This window comes from Pelobates fuscus, chromosome 10 (genome assembly GCF_036172605.1).
Source record: "Pelobates fuscus isolate aPelFus1 chromosome 10, aPelFus1.pri, whole genome shotgun sequence".
Classification (NCBI taxonomy): Eukaryota; Metazoa; Chordata; class Amphibia; order Anura; family Pelobatidae; genus Pelobates; species Pelobates fuscus.
The window spans coordinates 53,332,453-53,353,689 of NC_086326.1; the positions used below are offsets into that span (position 1 = coordinate 53,332,453).

The window sequence follows — 21,237 nt, forward strand, 5'->3', positions numbered from 1 at the left end:
AGGGGGTGCCAGGTACCCAATAGTGATTTTAACACTGTAGGGTCAAGAATACATATTTGGATGCCTGACACTATAGTGTTCCTTTAATATTTTAGATTGAAGCATTTTATTCAACTTTACTGAAAAAGAAAAAAAATGTACACAGATCTTTCATCTTTGACAGCCAATTTTAGCTTTCTAGTGCAAAACCACAAGTGAACCTTTAGGTGCTACAAAATTATATCAGAACACGCAATCACAATAAATGGAGCTAAATTATCCAACATTAACAGTTAAATGCGAATACATTTGTACAATGTGTTTTGCCATGTTTAACTAGCTCACCTGAGACGCAGGCTTACAGCAGGATATCGTCCACCTCCAAATATAGGCATGTTGGAGCCCACTAACATGTGGATATCTTCAAAGGTCCACAGAATATTCCTAACAAAATCATTTTTAAGACCCTTAAAATACAGAAGGAAAAAAGTAAAAAAAAAAAAAATTTAAAGATGAACAGTACAGTCAAAAAGAAAAACAAATTATCAGACAAGACAATACAATAAATCAAATATGATTTGGAGGAAATAAAAGTGAAACAGAATAGATGAACTAGAACTACTGTGATTGATTACATATGTCCATTTGGTGTCCATGTTAGCATGATTTCTTGGGGGTGTTATGGGTTTTCTTGATTACCCTATATAGTCCATACCTGACTAGCCTCCCTGCCATTAAACAAAGTGGGGAGGCTCTGTTCATTGTCGGCTGAGGCCACTTGCCCCACTAGATGGGAGGACACACTTCCCTGTGAAAAGCGCAAGCATAGGAGATTTGGTTGACACAAGTCTGGAATTATTCTACTTATGCTGCAATAGCTCCCAGGTTACAGTCTTTAGGTATGATTACACAGTGTTCTACAGTAGGGCTGTTCAAATAAAGTCATAAAAGGCTAGAAACAACGAGAGAAGTTTATCTGGCACTTTCACAGCTATTGTTTAAGTTAAATTATTGGCATCATTAATTAAAGGGATACTCCAGAGACCTCTAAAGCGTGTTAACTTGCCGAAACGGTTTATGTGTGAAGAGTGTTTTTATTTTACAAACAGTGCAAATTTCAGTAGGAAATGACACTTATCAATTAACCTTTTTAGATCCCCGGTTCTCAATCAGACAACAGGTCCTTTTAATTCCTGGTAGTTTTGCTCAGTGGAGCTAAACTCGGGCAGGCGATCCCCCAGAGCATGTTTTGCAAAGACTGCTCATTGAGCTGCATTGGAAAGTCTGATTGGACAGTCACAGAAAATCTGGGTTGGGTTATAAGAGGAGGGCTTGCAAAAGAGATCTGCAGCTTTTTCAAGCTGTTTTTAGATGCAACTCCAATGAAAAAATGCATAATATAATGCCTGCATGTTTTCATTGGGGCGAACATCTACTACTGAAGTATATATATTTATAACACGTCAGTAGATATTTCCCTAATAAAAACATGTGCGCATTTTATCTTATATATAGGCAGTGGAGTGTCCCTTTAAATATGTCAGAATTTTCATCTGTTGCTTTTTTGTGCCCAAACCATATTTTATTTTTATTTTTTTTAATATACGCCATTTTTTTCAGAGAAGTAAGAGATCTAGGAATTTTTCCATCTATTTTCACTGTAGATTTAGCAGTTTTCTGGTAAAATGGAAATATCTCCAATTATTGGTGGAATTTACTATAAAGAAAGCCATCACTTAAATAAAGTTAAAACTATGATGAAATCGAACAGTCCCTTTTCAGAACTTTGATAAATATCCCTCCATCGGTCATTTAGTAATAGTATTTCTGTTTTTGGTGACAGCTATTTTGTTTATATACTGCCATTTTTTTCTGACCGAAAGGTTTTCTGTTCCAGTTGTCATTTTCCCACCACTATAATTTGGCAGTCTTCTGAAATAGAAAGCTATGAAAAAGCTAGAGGTACTTACTATAAAGAAAGACATTTTAATAAATACGATCAAAATAATGAATTTAACTGTCACTTTTAAGAATACTTTGATGAACATTTTCCATTGTTTTCAGACCAATACCTAAAAAAATATATCAGTAAACAGCTAGAAAACCCCTACAAGCTTCAGGTTACATTATGTATACAATTAAGACAGAGGACCAAATAATAACTAAAACTGTGTTTGTCCAGTTACATTATCTGTATCCATCAACTGTAAAGCCTACACTTTGATGGCCGCTTTAAGGCTCTGTCTCACGAACTGGTGTGAAGTATATTCCCCAGTGAATCTCGGCCAGATCTATACTTACAATATTTTTAATCTGTGCATTTTGGGCTTTTTGTCTCCTTCAGTCATGTCTACAGCAACTAAAACATATGTTTAAAGGGAAACTCCAGTGCCAGGAAAACAATCCATTTTCCTGGCACTGCAGGTCCCTTCTCCCTCCCACCCCCCAATCCCCGGTTGCTGAAGGGGTAAATACCCCTTCAGTAACTTACCAGAGGCAGCGACGATGTCCCACGTTGCTGCTTCTTCCTCTGATTGCGTCGGCCGGTGGGCGAGACTGATCCCGCCCACCGGCCGGGGAGATCTAATGCGCATGTGCGGCAATGCCGCGCATGCGCATTAGCGCTCCCCATTGGAAAGCATTGAAAATGCATTTCAATGCTTTCCTATGGGGAAATGAGCAACGCTCATACAGCGTGAGGACGTCCAGCGACGCTCTAGCACAGGTATCCTGTGCTAGAAACCAGGAAGTGCCCTCTAGTGGCTGTCCAGTAGACAGCCACTAGAGGTGGAGTTAACCCTGCAATGTAATTTTATTACATGACAGGAGGCTTCATATTTTGCATGACTTTCTTTACTCATGCTTACAGCAGCACAAGTCAATCATCAAACTTTAAACCAATCAGAACAGTCTGCATAACCATATATAAAGACTTGTATGTCACATGACTTCCTCTTTCTTTGCTGCTTCCAGCCAAGACACAGGTCAGAGTATTAGCTCTCTACTAATTTCGATTTATGCAATGCTATTTATCTTGTGGCCCCTTTAATTTATTTGGCCACTATACTGTGTATTTTGCCCCCCTTTTATTCTGCTTTCCCCTTACCCTTTCCCTCTAAACCTAATATAAGTTTATATGCTTTTTGTCATTCCGCTGTTCTCCCCTATCTGAATTCAGTTTTCTCTGGTATTTCTGCCTGTTGGTCTTGCGCGGTTCGCGGCATTTTTACCGCAATCGCGCGGGACCACCAGGTCTCTTATTAGTCCCAGTGTACTGAGGGGTGGGTGGGGGGGCACGAGGGGGTGCCATCCGATTCCGTCGGTCCACGATCGCAATCCCAATTTTGGCAGGGCTGGTCGGCAGAGGGGTCGGGCCACCAGCCGCTTCTGGCCATCAGGCCCCAGCCGTCCATACGCAGCTCAACAGTTCTTCCCATCGACAAGAGCCACATTCACACGGGGATCCTTCCGTACCAGAGGCACTCGGAACAGAGGACGGGGACGATTCAACTCAGGTGAGCACGAACTGTCTTCCGTTAGGTCATTCTGGTTTAACTGCTGGCAAGCTGTCCCTTTTTAAACAGGAATGGGAACACATCTCCACAGACGCATGGATCCTTCAGACCGTACGAGGATATGTGATAGAATTCACCCAGACACCATACCAGACCAGACGACCACGACCCATACGGGCGTCCGAGAATCAGATACGCATCATAGACACGGAGATAAGAGCCCTGTTCGCGAAAGGAGCGGTGGAATTCGCCGCAGACGACCAAGGTTACTTCAGCAACATGTTCGTAGTCAGGAGAAAGACGGGAGACTATCGTCCAGTTATCAACCTACGAGAACTCAATGGATTTGTGGCTTATCGCCATTTCAAAATGGAGGGTATTCACCTCCTGAGGGACCTATTGAACGAACACGACTGGTTCACACGTCTAGACTTAAAAGACGCATACCTGTCGGTCCCCATGGCAAGAGAGAGTCGTCCCTTCCTCCGGTTCATCTGGAAGGGCCGCCCGTGTCAATTCACATGTCTCCCATTCGGACTCAGCTCGGCTCCATGGTGTTTTACGAAACTCCTCAAACCAGTCATGGCACATCTGAGAGGAAGGGGCACACGTTGCCTCATCTACCTGGACGATCTGTTGATCTTCTGCGAATCAAAATCCAGAATTCAATCTCAGACGAGATTTACCATGCATTTTCTGGAATCGCTAGGATTTGTAGTGAACAGAGAAAAATCAGCATTGACACCATCACAGATAGTCCAGTTCCTCGGGTTCGAGATAGACTCCAAATCGGGAGTTCTACGCCTCCCCGCATCCAAGATAGCGGCCATTCGCAAGGAAATTCGACGCATACTCAGGAGGGACACCATACCTCTCAGACTACTAGCGAGGATAGTAGGCCTACTATCCTCGTCAATACAGGCAATATTCCCGGGCCCGCTCCATTATCGGGCCATGCAGAGACTGAAGGCTCACTACCTACGAGCAGGACTCACATACGATCACTGGATTCCCGTCTCCACAGAAGCTCGGACGGAACTTCGATGGTGGCTACTCCACATGGAAGCCTGGAACGGCAAAGCCATCTTCGGGAAGAACCCGGACTTTGTATTGGAGTCGGACGCGAGCCTTTGGGGCTGGGGAGCCCACTGCGCCCACACATCCACAGGAGGTCCATGGTCCCAAGAGGAACAGGGTCTTCACATCAACTGTCTGGAACTGATCGCGGGATCATTTGCGATTCGCAGTCTGGCCAAGGAGATGACGAACTGCTGCATCTTACTGCGTATGGACAACATTTCAGCGGTCCAATACATAAATCGCCTGGGGGGAGCACGGTCAAAAAACCTGACAGAGGCGACGAAAGAGATATACCAATTTTGTATTCCCCGCAACATTTCAATCAAGGCGGAATACCTACCGGGAATCAACAATATCACGGCAGATTGGTTCTCTCGACACTGGAGAGACGGCAGCGACTGGCGACTGGACACGTCGATATTTTCAGCAGTGAAAGACATCAGGGGACCACTGGTCGTGGACCTGTTCGCGTCCCGGACGAATACACAGCTACCGAGATATTACAGCTGGCTGCCGGACCCTCAATGCGAAGCGGTAGATGCTTTCCTACAGCAGTGGCCCCCGAAGGGAGCGTACGCATTCCCACCATTTGCGATGATAGCGAGAGTGATCCATCGCATCAGAGTGACCAAGATCTCGATGATACTCATCACACCATTGTGGAGGAGTCGGGCGTGGTTTCCGGAATTATTAGCCCTAACACAGGACCATCCCCTGCTTCTACCATCGTTCCCCTTTCTATTGACAGACCCGCAAGGGGAACCACATCCACTAATGATACAAGAGAATCTGGAACTGGTAGCCTGGAGTCTTTCAGGGGAACCTGGTCCGTCGAAGGTCTATCGCAACCAGCTAAAGACCTTTTATGGGACTCCTGGGCACCAGGTACCCGACGCAGTTACATATCAGCATGGAATACATGGACCCGCTGGTGTGTGGGAAGAGACTGTGATCCCTTTACAGCATCTATTCCCACAGTGGTGAATTATTTGTCAAACCTCTTCACGGAGGGAAAATCCTATCGTTCCATCAATGTGGCACGATCAGCAATTTCAGCGGCACACGTGCCAATACAGGGTTCCCCGGTGGGTCAGGATCCTTTGGTATGTCGCCTTCTGCGAGGCATCAAACTGTCCAGACCACCGGAACCTAAGTATAATCATATGTGGGACGTAGAGGTGGTCCTCAGTTTACTTAGGAATTGGCCAGACAACGCAGACTTATCCCTACGTCAGCTGTCGGCCAAACTCACTTTACTGCTATGTTTGGTCTCTTTTCGACGAGTTTCGGATGTACGAGCGTTCGACGTGGACGGTTTCTCTATAGCACCAGAAGGAGTTACCTTCACGGTGTCTAGAAGAACTAAAACGAATTCGACATCTATATTTTACCCCTTTTTTCCTACGGTTCCCCGTTTATGTGTAGTTTCCACACTTACTCGTTACGTGGAGGTTACAGCAAACCTTCGTGCTTTTAATAGAGGTCAACTGTTGGTGTCATACACCAAACCTTATAAACCGGTTACCACCACTACACTGGCGCGATGGGTACGTTGGCTCCTATCCTTAGCAGGTGTAGAAACGTGTTTCGGAGCTCACTCAGTCAGGGGCGCAGCCGCATCGCGAGCGTTCTCGGCAGGAGCATCCCTAGCGGATATATTACGTTCCGCGGACTAGACACGGGAAGATACTTTCCGGTTATTTTATTTTCGTCAAACCACACACGCATCTTTCTCACTATTACCTCAGCTTTAAAAATGCAAAATATGAAGCCTCCTGTCATGTAATAAAATTGTAGATTATGCTAACGTAGTGTACTTATAATCTTAATTTTAATAATGACAGGAGGCGAGTATTTTCCCACCCTCCACTCCCGCTTATACGAGTTGTCTTCTGTCAACGTTTTATAGATAAGCTATAACCATTATAGTTTTATCAGGAGAATAGGGATAAAAGTTTTGAGGTAATAGCTGAATATTGTCTGATATTATAGTTAATGGTTAATAGATGAGGATAGACTGTATTATGGTATTCAATATAGTATATCAGATAGATTAACATTTATGATACTATGTATGGATAGACATGGTAACGATGATATCATGTGGACATAAGTCTACTTCCATCCTCTTACACTCGTTTCTGTTTTTTGCAGCATGATGACAGTTATGGGTTCCGGATAAGACACATCGGCTGTGGAAGTTCTCGAATCAAGTTCCAATACCGTTATGAGTTATCAGTTTGAAACTACCATGGAACAAGTTTGGACTGTTTTGTGTTTACGAACTTTTTTTGTTATTTCGGGACAATACATGGACTAGTCTCTCACCAAAGAAAGAGGAAGTCATGTGACATACAAGGCTTTATATATGGTTATGCAGACTGTTATGATTGGTTTAAAGTTTGATGATTGACTTGTGCTGCTGGAAGCATGAGTAAAGAAAGTCATGCAAAATACTCGCCTCCTGTCATTATTAAAATTAAGATTATAAGTACACTACGTTAGCATAATCTACAATTATTGCAGTTTATAAAAAACTGCAATAATTACAGTTGCAGGGTTAAGAGTAGTGGGAGTTGGCACCCAGACCACTCCAATGGGCAGAAGTGGTCTGGGTGCCTGGAATGTCCCTTTAATTGACTTCAGGGTGGTTTATTGACTTAGCCAGTGAATAATCATGTACTAATAGTTCTCAAAGTTTTTGTTGATTTGGCAGTGTGTCCTGGGTTATTGTCCCATTGTCTATAAGCTGAAATGCTTTCAAATGTTTTTTGTTTTTTTTTGTAATTCATTTTAGGCATCTTGCTTGATCGAAGCAGTTATTTCTTATAACTTAAAGAGCACCTAGATCATTTTGATGTAGAATTATTAAAAATCTTTATTGAACTTGTATTGAATTATTGTACTAACTCCATTTTAACTGCATACTGTGAATCCTCCATTTTGTCCTCCTAACCTGACTTCTTCAATCCTCCATTTTGTCCTCATAACCTAACTTGTTCATTTTAAAACTACATTACATGACAGAATTTCCCAGCACATCTAATACAATAGACAAAGACTGTATTCTCTATAAAGACATGATTAACTCAGGAACTGCTGACTTTACTGACTTTCCCCTAACTTGCAACATAGTATAATTTGAAGGCCACGAGAACACAGTAGTAATGAAATGTTCTATTCATAAGAGACCTTGCACCTGGACATGAGGCCCGATATCACTGACTGTGTAAAATGACGCTCAAGCCCCCCTTTCCACAGAGTAAACCTCATGCTGGGAAAGATGGCGCCTGAGCCTTCTGTCCACACCCTTGTCCAGAACAATACCACCTCCCGGTGGGAGGACACCTAGCTGGTCACTCAAATCCCTGAGCCAATTAATAATATTGATGGGTGGACACTGATATAGTCACATAACGTTTAATCCAATTAATGATGTTTATTTGTTATTATCTGATATTCAATGATGATGTCATTTTGCTTTTAAAAAGATCTACACAACTGTTTTCCAACCAGATTGTATTAAATTTTCTGAAGTGCTTTTAACCTGAACTCCATGTGTCAGTGTGAGCTTACTTCTGCGTATACGCAATTTAATCATCTCAGATTTGGACAGGAACAGATAGACATTTAAACATATTTGTTTATTTCTAAATTAATCCACATCAATTTGGCGCCCAACGTGGGGCATCGGGCTATGTCTGGCCGGTGAGCCGTCCTAAGGAAGATGCTGTTGGACGGGGGAATCCTGGGGGTAGGAAGGGAGACTGATCACCTCCAAGTACACGGTAGAGACTTCTGCAGAGCCACCGGTATGTTCCGGCCCCTTTGATTGACCCGTCCACGTGTCTGTGACTGCTTCCCGGGAGGACATCAAAGACAGGTAATATCTTGCCCGGTGTCTCGTTACTCACTTGTTTACCTGCAATTTTAGTCTATCTGTTGCCTGGGTGTGTTTGAATTGTGTTTGAATTGTTTGCCTGTTTCCCCATTTTGAGATAAAGGGGGGGTGGACCTGCAGGGGATTTGCCTGGGGTTCTGTCTTGCTTGTTTTCCCCTTTTTGGGATAAAGGGGGGTGGACCTGAGGGGATTTGCCTGGGTCTTCAGTGTGTCTGTCTATCTGTTTGTATTTTACCCCTTTTGGGATAAAGGGGGGTGGACCTGTGGATTCGTTCCTGGGGGTCTTCTGTTGCCTGTTTTACCTCTTTTAGGAACCACGGTGCTGTGGTTGTAGGGAAAAGGGGGGGTTGACCTGTGGATGCGTTCCTGGGGGTCTTCTTTGCCTGTTTACCTCTTTTAGGAGCCTCGTGGCTGTGGCTGTAAGGAAAAAGGGGATTGTTGGAACTGTGGATTTTGTGTAGACTCATAATTTCCTGTGATCCTTCTTGTGACACTTTGAGAGCCCAGCTAGCCTCATTGTGCACGTGGTAACCCACAGTTTCGAGTACTGGGGCTAGTGGAATTCCAAGTTTGGTAACCATTGCCCCGAGTGCTGAGGCTGGGGGGTATTCCAGTTTTGGTAAACCTCAGCTTCGGCTGGGGGGATTCCAGTTTTCTTTTGGTAACCACAACCCTGAGCGCTGGGGCTGGTGGAATTCCAGTTTTCTGTTTATTTGTGGTAGGGGACTTAGTCTTGTGGCAGGGGACTCTGTTTCCTGGGGGGATTCAAGTAGGCATTGCTTGTTTTCCGCATCACGTGGTAGTGAGACTTATAAGTGGGTTTTATAGGGGCACTACGGGAGTGAGGATAGAGGTGGCCACATTCTTGTGGACTGCTGTGCAGAGGGAGGCTGACGGAACTCGGACCGGTGTCAGTTGTTTTCCGTGGCCGCTGGTAGTGAGACTTATGAAAGTCATTCTCCGAGCGGGGACACTACGAGGTTGAGGGAGGTGACTTTGGAGTAAGCACACGAGTAAAGGAAAGGGATTACTGTTGATTTCATTTGAACTGTGATGCATGCACTGTATTTCAACTGTATTGTTGTCTTGTCTGTTTAATTAGGAGTCTCATGAACTCCTGTGTCTGTCCCTAAGGATTTTTCCTTACTCTTTACCTTTTCTATACTTCCTATATTATTATTCTATCCTCTCCTATTTCTATTGTGAGAGAAGTGATTGGTCACACACTTCTCACCTCCAATTAGTGACTAGTCTACGTTTTGGGAAGACGCACTGGGGGGGGACCCACCCCTCTCGAGTGTCAGTCCACCATTGTAGACACTGTTTAAAACCTTTTCCCCCTATATCTGGGACGCCTGTATAGGAGGGGAATGGAACAGGGTTAGAAAAGCCCAATAAGGGCTGGCTAGCGCGTGTGATCTAGTTGAAGATAGAGATTGCTAAAGTGTGTAAAATTGCTGTGCCTTCATGTGGTAGATTACTGACAGAGAAGAAAGCAAGCTTACTGGTACAGAGTAACAATGCTATTCAGCAGGAAGGTAGGGTTGAGGAAGAACTAGATCACAAAGGGTTAAGAATGTATGTATATTATAATAATTGTTTTTGTATTTTGTGTTAGCCATTACCCTGGTAGAGGGTGGGGGTTTTGTATTGAGTTTCACTGAAGAGTATTAAATGTTGTGTTTTTGTGTCTCTTTGCTTGCAATAATTGTAACGTAACTGTCCTTCCAGCGCTGACATGGTTAAAAAAACTTCATGCTGGCTCTCTCTCCTCACCCCTCCCTCCTTGCCTTCTGTGAGAGGCTAGGGGGGAGAGGGAGGGGTGACATTCCTGGTTTTTCAGTTCTGCGTTCAGTAAAATTATTCAGAGGCTGCTGTTAAGACTTAACAATGGAATTTTTTGCTAGAAAATATTCTAATTGTGTAGTTTGTTATTTTAATTGAAGTTGATAGGATCGTGTTGGAGTACAGCTCAGTGTTTATTACGAAGGTTAGGAAAGTGAATCTGATGCAGGGATAGAGAATTATTTGGACGAGTTAAAAATGTAAAGGCAAGTGTGATTTGTTGCAATACTATGCAATGTGGATAGAGGGAATATGCAAAGTTGTTACGTTAGATTATAAAAAAAAAAAAAAAAAAAATTGGTAACATGATGGAAGAGGGGTTATCTTAAAGAATATTTACTAAAAGAAAGTTCTAATAAACCAAGATTTCTTGAACAAATGGTAATACAATTAGGGATTGGTTTCAAAATGTTTTTACTGGATAATGTTTGCCTCCAGATTAAAAGACTGACTAACATAATTTTTGTTGTAAGCCCAGATATTTTATTATTGCATATGCATAGGAATTGAGACTTTGGGCATTATAGTATATTAATTCTAGATCTGTTACTAGCAGCAAGTGCTTAGCCTTATGCCTATCCCACGCATGCTTAAACACTTCTACTGAGTTAACCTCTACCACTACAGTTGGAAGGCTATTCCATGTATCCACTACCCTCTCAGTAATGTAATGCTTCCTGATATCATTTTTAAACCTTTGTCCCTCTATTTTTGAGACTATGCCCTCTTGTTATGGTAGTTTTCCTTCTTTTAAATATAGTCTCCACTTTTACTGTGTTGTTTCCCTTTATGTATTTAAAATGCTTTTATCATCTTTTCACCAAGCTATACCTGTCAAGATCCTTTCACCTTTCCTGGTGAATTTTACCCTGCAATCCATGAACCAGTTTAATAGCCCTTCTTTGAACTCTCTCTAAGGTATCCATATCCTTCTGAAGATATGGTCTCCAGTACTGTATCCAGTACTCTGCACTTCCCTCTTCCTACTGCTAATACCTCTCCCTATGCAACCAAGCATTCTGCTAGCATTCCCTGCTGCTCTATTACATTGTACATTGTCATTAACAGCCAGAAACTGGAGAACAAGAAATGTGAATTAATGTATAGCCATTTATAAGCTTAACAAAATCTCCATTATCTTTTCCATTTATTTTGCAGAAGGCAATGTTATTTGTCTATTTTGTATGTTTTAAAAATACATTATCAGTGAAGAGTAGAATAAATTTTATCCCATTTACGAGACATAAAATTGTGATAACGTATATTTGTGATATAGGTGGGAATTACATTTTGAGATGTTAGATATAAATTATTAAATTAAGAACGAGAGTTAGGGATAGCGTCTGTCTCCGCGGGCACAAGGCCCCGTGTGGAGAAGTGGTGGGCAAGCCATCATGGGCCACCCATGGGAGTGAAACGTTCGAGGCTTGTGGAGACAAGATGAGCATGTTAGCCTTTTATTATTTTTCTCTAGGGAAAGCTTAGGGCCAGTTAATAGTTGTTGTACATGGGCTATTTGCAGCCTCCATTGCATTTCTACCTAGTCTTGATTTCTGATGTATCCTCCATTGCTACATCACCTGTCTGCTCCCTTACCTGCCCACCCCCGCTTATTCCTCCCACCGATCCCTCCCCTTCATCTACAGTCCCCCACTTTCCCCTACTGCCCCTCCCTCTACTCCACCTTCTCCTCCTCCTACTCCTTCTTCCTGCTCTTACTCCTCCCTCCTCTTCCTACTCCTCCCTCTACTCCACTTTCTCCTCCTACTCCTTCCTCTACTCCACCTTCTCCTCCTCCTACTCCTTCTTCCTGCTCTTACTCCTCCCTCCTCTTCCTACTCCTCCCTCTACTCCACTTTCTCCTCCTACTCCTTCCTCTACTCCACCTTCTCCTCCTCCTACTCCTTCTTCCTGCTCTTACTCCTCCCTCCTCTTCCTACTCCTCCCTCTACTCCGCTTTCTCCTCCTACTCCTTCCTCTACTCCACCTTCTCCTCCTCCTACTCCTTCTTCCTGCTCTTACTCCTCCCTCCTCTTCCTACTCCTCCCTCTACTCCACTTTCTCCTCCTACTCCTTCCTCTACTCCACCTTCTCCTCCTCCTACTCCTTCTTCCTGCTCTTACTCCTCCCTCTACTCCACTTTCTCCTTCTACTCCACCTTCTCCTCTCTCCCCCTACTTCTCCTCTATTCCTCCTTCTCCTCCTCCTACTCCGCCTTCTCCTCCTCCTACTCCACCTTCTTCCCTCTCACTCTATCCACTACTCATTCTTCCATCTCCCCACCACCATATCTATATCCTTTATATGCTTCCTCCCTTCTTATTTCTTACCAATTTCCTCCACTCATAGACAACTCTGCCTCTACCTGACAACATTATATTTTGAAGAAAAGTTGCTCTGGCCACTCTTCCGCCACTTCCCAGGGGGGAATACCACACTGAAAGAACTGTTTTGGGCACTCTCAAGGAAATAGTGCGGCCCTGACCCAGATTCCCATGGAAGTAAGGGAGGTGGCTGTCCCTCATGTTTTTTTCTTCACTAAGTCCCCAGAAATCTCATGAAAGGAACTTGACTCATTAGAACAAAACATGAACATTCAATTTACAAATCTCTACAGAGGGGGGTCAGCAAGAGAACTGTGGATAGAAAAGCAAAGTAGCTTTACCAGATCCTGACTCCACTCTGTTTGCGGATAAAGAGGGAAGGTACCATACTGGATTTGCTGTTGCTACAGAATATCAGGTACGTCAAGCATCTTCACTTTCCTCACTCACATCTGCTCAAGACGCTGAATTGACAGCCTTCTCAGTGGCATACAAAATGCCTGAAGGAAGACATGCCAATACCTACACTGACTCAAGACATGCCCTGGGTGCAGCACATTATTTTGGATCAATCTGGAAGATAAGAAGCACCACTCAGCTGACTAAAAGCTGCCAACCAAGCCACAAGTGCACCAAGGGAAGTGGACAGAATGGTGTCCGCTAAAGAAACTTCTATACTCACCATGTAGATCCTACCTACAGATCTCAAGCTTCTAAAAGAATGACAAAGCAGCTGCTGACCCTGAAGAAATACAAAGCTGGAAAAACAGAAAGGGGCAACCCTTGAAGACGGGCTGTACTCCAACGCTCTTAAGCTCTGTTTACCCAAAAACATGTACTGGGCAGTGAGCCCATGGAACTTTATACCTATCCAAGACCCTCATGAACTCTTTGATCTCTAAAATACCCCTAAGCACCTAGCTAACTCTCAATATCCCTTTCAAGAATCCAGATGACAAAGAGCTACTGGGTCAAATATGCACTAGTTATCATAGACATTTTGTCAGGATGGCCAGAAGCCTAGCCGGTCATCAATGTGACAACCAAGACCATATACCCAATAGTGCATTGTGAAAGTTGCAGAGATCACTCAGTGGATTCATTGTTCCAGATTCAAGACTCTCTCTGCAACATGAGAAGTGACATTTGTTGATTTTGACACACTTTTGACTCTAAAGAAAAAAAATGACTTGTTAAATAAAAAGATACCAGCAAGTAGGTGTTTGATGGCCATAATAATGCCTGACCACCTGCCATCGATGGAAAGCCGAGGACCCCAAAAGGAGACCTCGTGAAGCTGAAGGGATCCAAATGCCAAGCTTCCTCAGGATTATTTGCCCATCCTGAGTTTGTGGTGATATTAATATTGACTAAATGATCCGAGTCCACCTACGCTGATGTAGCGTGGGACAGGTTTAATACTACACCCTAGCCAAGGTTATTATGTCAATACACATAATACATGACAAGGTACTCTTGACACACCACATTCATGCTTCAGAACATAAAAAGGAGCACCCCTCTAAAGGGAAAGTTTGATTGATATATATATATATATATATATTGATGCCATAGGTGTGCCAAGGGGGGTACCAGATGATTTTGCAGTAAAAGGAAAGTTTGAGTCCATTTTCCCAACCGTCACTGCTAATAATAATAATAATATTTTGATTTGCATTTATTATACCTATTGCAACCAACAACGTTTACCTGTCACCATGACTACTTGTGCCTATATTCCAGATAACACAAGTCCATATGGTAATGTAAGCTTGTCTATTTATGATGTCCCTCTGAAGAACTAAGAAGACTTTAAGAACCGTTACTTCATAGGGTTTCTGTGCCTTGGGTTAACACGTCTTCCTGATACTAACTTAATAAAGTTTTTATCTCTTAGAATATTAACATTTCATAGGGGGGACTGATGTAGAATTATTAAAAATCTTTATTGAACTTGTATTGAATTATTGTACTAACTCCATTTTAACTGCATACTGTGAATCCTCCATTTTGTCCTCCTAACCTGACTTCTTCAATCCTCCATTTTGTCCTCATAACCTAACTTGTTCATTTTAAAACTACATTACATGACAGAATTTCCCAGCACATCTAATACAATAGACAAAGACTGTATTCTCTATAAAGACATGATTAACTCAGGAACTGCTGACTTTACTGACTTTCCCCTAACTTGCAACATAGTATAATTTGAAGGCCACGAGAACACAGTAGTAATGAAATGTTCTATTCATAAGAGACCTTGCACCTGGACATGAGGCCCGATATCACTGACTGTGTAAAATGACGCTCAAGCCCCCCTTTCCACCGAGTAAACCTCATGCTGGGAAAGATGGCGCCTGAGCCTTCTGTCCACACCCTTGTCCAGAACAATACCACCTCCCGGTGGGAGGACACCTAGCTGGTCACTCAAATCCCTGAGCCAATTAATAATATTGATGGGTGGACACTGATATAGTCACATAACGTTTAATCCAATTAATGATGTTTATTTGTTATTATCTGATATTCAATGATGATGTCATTTTGCTTTTAAAAAGATCTACACAACTGTTTTCCAACCAGATTGTATTAAATTTTCTGAAGTGCTTTTAACCTGAACTCCATGTGTCAGTGTGAGCTTACTTCTGCGTATACGCAATTTAATCATCTCAGATTTGGACAGGAACAGATAGACATTTAAACATATTTGTTTATTTCTAAATTAATCCACATCAATTTCATCTCATTAAAGTGGCCTAGGTGGTGTATCCCTGTCCCCCTTGGCCGCTCACGAACATTAGGTAACCCCATCAGCTGACGACGGAAGAGTGCAATCCAATTTTTTTTTTTTTACATCTGGCTCGATCGGAGCAGTTATTTCTGTACACTTCTAGCTTAAATGGACACTATAGGCACATAGACCACTTCATCTAGGACACTCTAGGTACCTAGACAAGTGGTCTATGTGAGGTATCTTCCTCAACTACGCATGAGCATTAGGTCCCTCCATCAGCTGAAAGAGGAGTGCAACTCAGATGTACACTTTTGTGCTTGGAATATATCTTTGTGTTCCTTTTATTCCCATTGTGATGTTATCAAAATACACAAAGAAAATATGATAAGAATATAGAAGCATGGTAGACAAGATTAATATACATTTTTAGACATTGAAAATTCTGAATAAGAAAAAAAATCTATTTTTTGTGATTGTTAGGCGTGAGAAACAAGTTAAGACAGTATAACTGAAAATAACTGCTAGACGAGGTAAGTATTAGGCTTTGCATTGATTAACAAACTAGTGAAAAGCAGTAATAGATTAACTTGCATAAGAGAAGTGCTTAGTGCCAAGCGAGATGTACAAGATGAGTAATCCACTGGAACTCCATTCACTTCCATGCTACAGTATTACACAAATAAAAAACTGCTTAAACTCTAACACTCTACTGCACAAATGAAGAAAAATAAAAAGCAAGTTCACATTGTAAATTGAGAAATAAGAGCATGGGAATGTTATAGAATGTCTAAAGGTATCAGGGATATGTCCAATTAGAACTGCCCTGGACAGAAAGTTAAAGGTCAGCCAACCACCAGGCTAGTGAACGTATGGAAGCAGCGTAGAGGTGCAGCAAGACAGGAACGAAGAATGACAACCCCCAGCCCAAGGCTCTAACGAGGGCTTGCATCTCTGAACTACGGGAAAAGGCAAAAGCTCCATATAGTCTGTCGATGCCAGTGGCGTTTGGTCTTCTGCCTCTGTGCTTGATGCTGTGTGAGTATAACCCAATCGGCGATCAACCTAGGCAGGCCAAAGATTGAAAACACAGGTTCTTGTATGAAGGGCTCAGAAGGGGTCTATGCATCCCCAGACTTTCACCTCTCATCCTTCCCAGCTCCGAGCCGGTGCTGCCACAACACAAGACTCCAATTAAACAGGTAACTAGGTACTTACATAAAACGGAGTGCCTGTTTAAGAAAATGACTTCAACTGCTACAAGGTTAACAAATACAGGTTATTTGCACTTTGTCCTCTGAGTTAGGTTTTATATGTCAAAGCTACTGTCCTGGAGTACACAGTCAAAACAACAACAACAAAAAGGGCTTTACAGTCAGACGATGACACTACAATTTGCAATAAAAAAAAGCAAAGACTTGTGCTTAATATGTAACAAGACTAGCACAAATCACCTGGTTAGAAGCTCCGCCATCTTCTGATACAGAGGAAAAGCTCTCGAAAGGAGCAGGCCAAGCAACATGTTCAGCTCCCGTTGAGGTGCCTAAATTCTCTTCTTCCCTGGGTTCATTTTGGGGAGAGGGAACTGGTTCTGCTGTGTCATCACCATTAATACTAATAAAAGAAAATATATATATTATATAGAACCACACTAAATGCCTATATATCCCTTTTATTTTATAAATATCAGGAACACCACCTGTCGTCACTGGCAAAACAAAGATAGAACAAAGATAGAATATATTAATATGCAATGCAAAGCTCTTTATACATTTAAACACCTTTCTATGCACAATGGATGTCCATTGGTATATACCATTTATAATAAGTTTATGCAAACCTAAAAAGTAAAAAAAGTTTAACCCAACTGCTAACACACCAGTTTTTCCACTCTACTTGCAAATGATCAAAAATAAATAATAATTTTAAAAAAGGTAACAAATCATGAAAAAAAATGGTTTTAAAATATGAAGGTACATTTTAGGGTTACCACCTTTAAGTAGCTGTACGCAATGGAGGAAAACAAGAAGAGACACCAGATGCATGCATAAATATATACCTCTACATCTGGCCATATCCCCTTTCTCAGCATGCAACAGTTACTTAAAAAAATCCAGATATTTAATTTCGAAATCCTGATTTTCGATTTCTTCCCAATGCCAGTAATTTTTCCCCATTTCTGTCTGCCAACTGTCTCCCTCTCCATTAACATTTATTATTATGATTATTATTATGATATTTATATAGCGCCATCAAATTCCGCAGCGCTTTACAGTTGGTGGACGCACAGACATGTAGTTGTAACCAGACAAGTTGGACACACAGGAACAGAGGACCCTGCTCAATGAGCTTACATGCTAGAGGGAGTGGGGTAAAATGACACAAAAAGGTAAGGATAGTAACATTTGAGACGTAGTAACAAAACATTATGCTGGACTCTCCTGAGAAAGATACAAACAATTACCTGTAATAAAGGAACTTTGAGAGAATGGCTTTCTGATACCAGTGCTCCTTACTCTTCTTCTTCCTCTGCCATTTTTGATCCATCAACCGCTGATAAAACTCTTTCAGCCATGTCCAGTCCCCAGTCTGAAAAGTGGAACAAGTTTAATGCAGCTTGATTATGTTTAGATTGTGTGGCCTCTATGAAATTTGTAATACTAAAAAAAAATAAAAAAAAATACATTTTAAATGTAAATACTTTGGGACATTCCATTTCCAAATCACGAGTCAAGCAAATTCGTATTCATAATCTGTATATGTCCTTAAAAAGGAAACTACTAAATAAACCAATACATTTTAGCGTTAATAAAATAAAATAAAAATTGTATTCTGATACTAAACATGAATATATTTTTTTAATTCCTAGGCCTCAACTATGAAATTTGGCATAGCAACATAGCATACAACAACAGAGGTCCACATGAACTATATGAGATCAGGCACACCAACAGCAAAGGATATCAAGCATCCCACTCGTACTGTGCAACCATATGCTACAAATTATTGGATTCTGTTTGTGTCATCCGAGGACAGAGATTATGCTGACAGAAGCACTCTTCAAATAAGTTTACTTTTAAATCTATACTTAAGCACTTTTGCTGGCAATTTCCACATGATTTCTAGGTTATAAATTCAACCTGCTACATGCAGAGATGCTCCCGTTCAGCTGAAGGCTGCTGGGGGAATTCTTGCACCTTGTCAGACTTTCTCTATTATAAATTCATTTTGCGTTCGTAGAGAGCAACCCTTACCCACGCTATACAATCATATTTTCCTCTCATTAGTTCGTGCTCTTACAATCCAAGGCATCACTTTGATACTTTAAACTCTCTTCTTCTCCCTGCTGTGGCCACTCCCCAAAGTAAACTTTCAGCTGATAACTGGTTATTTTGTCTGAAGAAAAGCTAAGGAAAATTCTCCCCCTTCGCTGCTGCCCTTCTCCCTCTCTCCGATGCCTTTCCTACCCTTCTCCCCAGGCATCTGAATAAGAGTTCTTCTTTCCTATTGCCCCATCTTACCTTATCAGAACTCTCGCCCCCTGTCATTTGACATCCTTAATGCATATCTTCAACTTCTCTCTTTCTTCTGACATTATTCCTGTTCCCCTTAAACAATCTATTGTATCCATCCTTAAAAAGCCACCACTTGACCAGTCTTCCCTTTCGAATTATCGTCCCATATCTTTGCTCTCTTTCTACTCAGAGTTTCCGGAACGACTGGGCTTTACCCATCTGGCTTGCTTTCTCTTCCAACTCTCTACTCGACCCTTTTCAATCTGGTTTCATCCCCCTCCACTCTACTGAGACAGCTCTAATTAAAGTAATGAACTAATTGCGGCCAAATCCAGAGGCCACTACTCTATACTAATTTGTCTTGACCTCTGAGCTGCCTTTGACACTATTGATCATGTCCTACTTCTTTAAACTCTTCAATTTATTATATTGTCGTCTCGCGGTTCTAGTCCTCTATCTTCCAACGTGCATTCAGTGTCTCCTTTCCTAATGACACCAGCACACTTGGTCCTGTCTCGGTTGTAGTCCCCAAAGCTTTGTGCTTGGTATCCTTTTGTTTTCTCTTTATATTGCCCTTGTCAGCAAACCCAATACCTCTGGATTCTGCTACCACATGTATGCAGATGAAACCTCGATGTATCTCTCCTCCTCTCTGCAAGAACACGTCAGTGGTTGCCTTTCTTCCATCTCTGATTGTATGTCCTTCCACTTTTAGAAACTCAATCTCTCTAAACCTGAGCTTATTATTTTACTCCTCCTAATACTGATCCTCCTCTTTTGCTCTCTCTGCAAGTTAATGGTAGCCACATCAGCCCGTCCTTGCAAGCTCGCTGACCTGGTGTTATCTTGGATTCTGGCCTCATCTATGCACCTCATGTCTGTCTGTTGCCAAATCCTGCCATTTCCACCTTAAAAACATTGTCCGTGACCACCCTTTCTTAATCAAGATACTGCTGAGGAGCTTGTTCATGCCCCAGTAATTTTTCCTCATTGATTACAGCAATTCTCTACTAATTGGTTATCCCAGAAAATGTACTGCCTCACTACAGTCTGTAATGCATGCTGCCACCAGGCCAATCGTTCTCTCCTGTCACACCTCGCCCCTCTGTCAGTCATTACATTGGTTTCCTGTACACTATAGGAGTCAATTAAAAATACTAATCCTTACCTATAAAGCTCTAAATTACTGTAGTCCCCGTTATATTTCTTCATTCATTCATTCATAGGTACACCCCTTCTCCATCTCTACATTCTACTGGTGACCTTCTCCTGTCCGCTGCTCACACCCACTGCTAACTCAAGCTTGCAAGAATTCTTGCAGGAGACTATTTTTCTTTTGTACAGCCTGCCCCATCAGACTCTCCCCTAGCCTTTAATTATTGAAGAAGTCTCTTAAAACCCACTTCTTCAGAAAAGTTTATGGCTTTCCAGAGTAACTTCTATTTCACAAACCTATCTCTTGCTCTCTCTTAAAAGGGCCACACTCTACAGTCGCCTTTCAGTTATGCTACTTTCCCATCTTGTTGTGTATTTATATCCCACTTCCTCTACATTGTAAGTTCATTTGAGCAGGGTCCTCATCAAACTATTATTCCTGTAACATTTTGTAATTGCCTCATTTATTGTAAAATGTCCCCCTTTATAATATGCACTGTGGAATAAGTTGGCACTATATAAATGTCAATAAATTTTCCATTCTCAAATTGAATTTTGTACAGTGTAGAGTACCATGAAGACACTGCTCTGGGAAGCCTCATCTACCAGGAAATTAAGAATGAACATGGTGATATTGTTCTTCTAACCTCACTTTTGAAGCTCCTCTGTGGAGCAGTCATGTCACCTTGGTGTCTCTTTGAGAAAATGTAAAAATAAAATAAAAATAATAATAGGTACATAATGACAGGTCTTGACCAACTAAAAGCTCTTAAATATGAAAATGTTAGTTCTCACCTGTGAAGATCTCATGAAGAGTTCCTGAATGTCCAACTCATCCAGCAGCAGAGTCCTTCCAATGCGATGTACGGCCATACTGACATGTGATTTGCTATATGGAATTTTCAGGAGCTTCTTTATATTCTGTCCAGAAAAACAATGATACATTAGAATTAATTAGCTCAAACCCCTGACCTTAATAGTGCTGAAAAAGGACATTCAAAACAAGCTCCATGGTGCGTCATTCAAACATTTTCCCCAGACTATGGCGTTTGCCTCTACACTCACCCCTCATTTGCAGGTCTCAAAATACAACATACCTAGTACATGGCTAAAGTTGTTCAATCTTAGTCGACCTAATCCAAGGTAAAGAGTTGGATTCTCTCCCGACAGGTGGTGGAGGGGCAAGGTTGTG

At 41.9% G+C, this 21,237-nt stretch overlaps 1 protein-coding gene across 1 annotated transcript in view; it reads right to left on the reverse strand.

Annotated features, from left to right (window-relative positions):
* Window positions 1-21,237, reverse strand: part of EDRF1 (erythroid differentiation regulatory factor 1) — a 129,005-nt gene that overhangs the window by 61,440 nt on the left and 46,328 nt on the right. The window contains exons 4-7 of the mRNA XM_063435076.1: window positions 20,841-20,966; window positions 17,840-17,964; window positions 16,830-16,989; window positions 325-446 (exon numbers count right to left, since the gene is read on the reverse strand). Of these exons, the coding sequence (XP_063291146.1) occupies window positions 325-446; window positions 16,830-16,989; window positions 17,840-17,964; window positions 20,841-20,966 (533 nt within the window). The remainder of the gene's footprint in view (window positions 1-324; window positions 447-16,829; window positions 16,990-17,839; window positions 17,965-20,840; window positions 20,967-21,237) is intronic.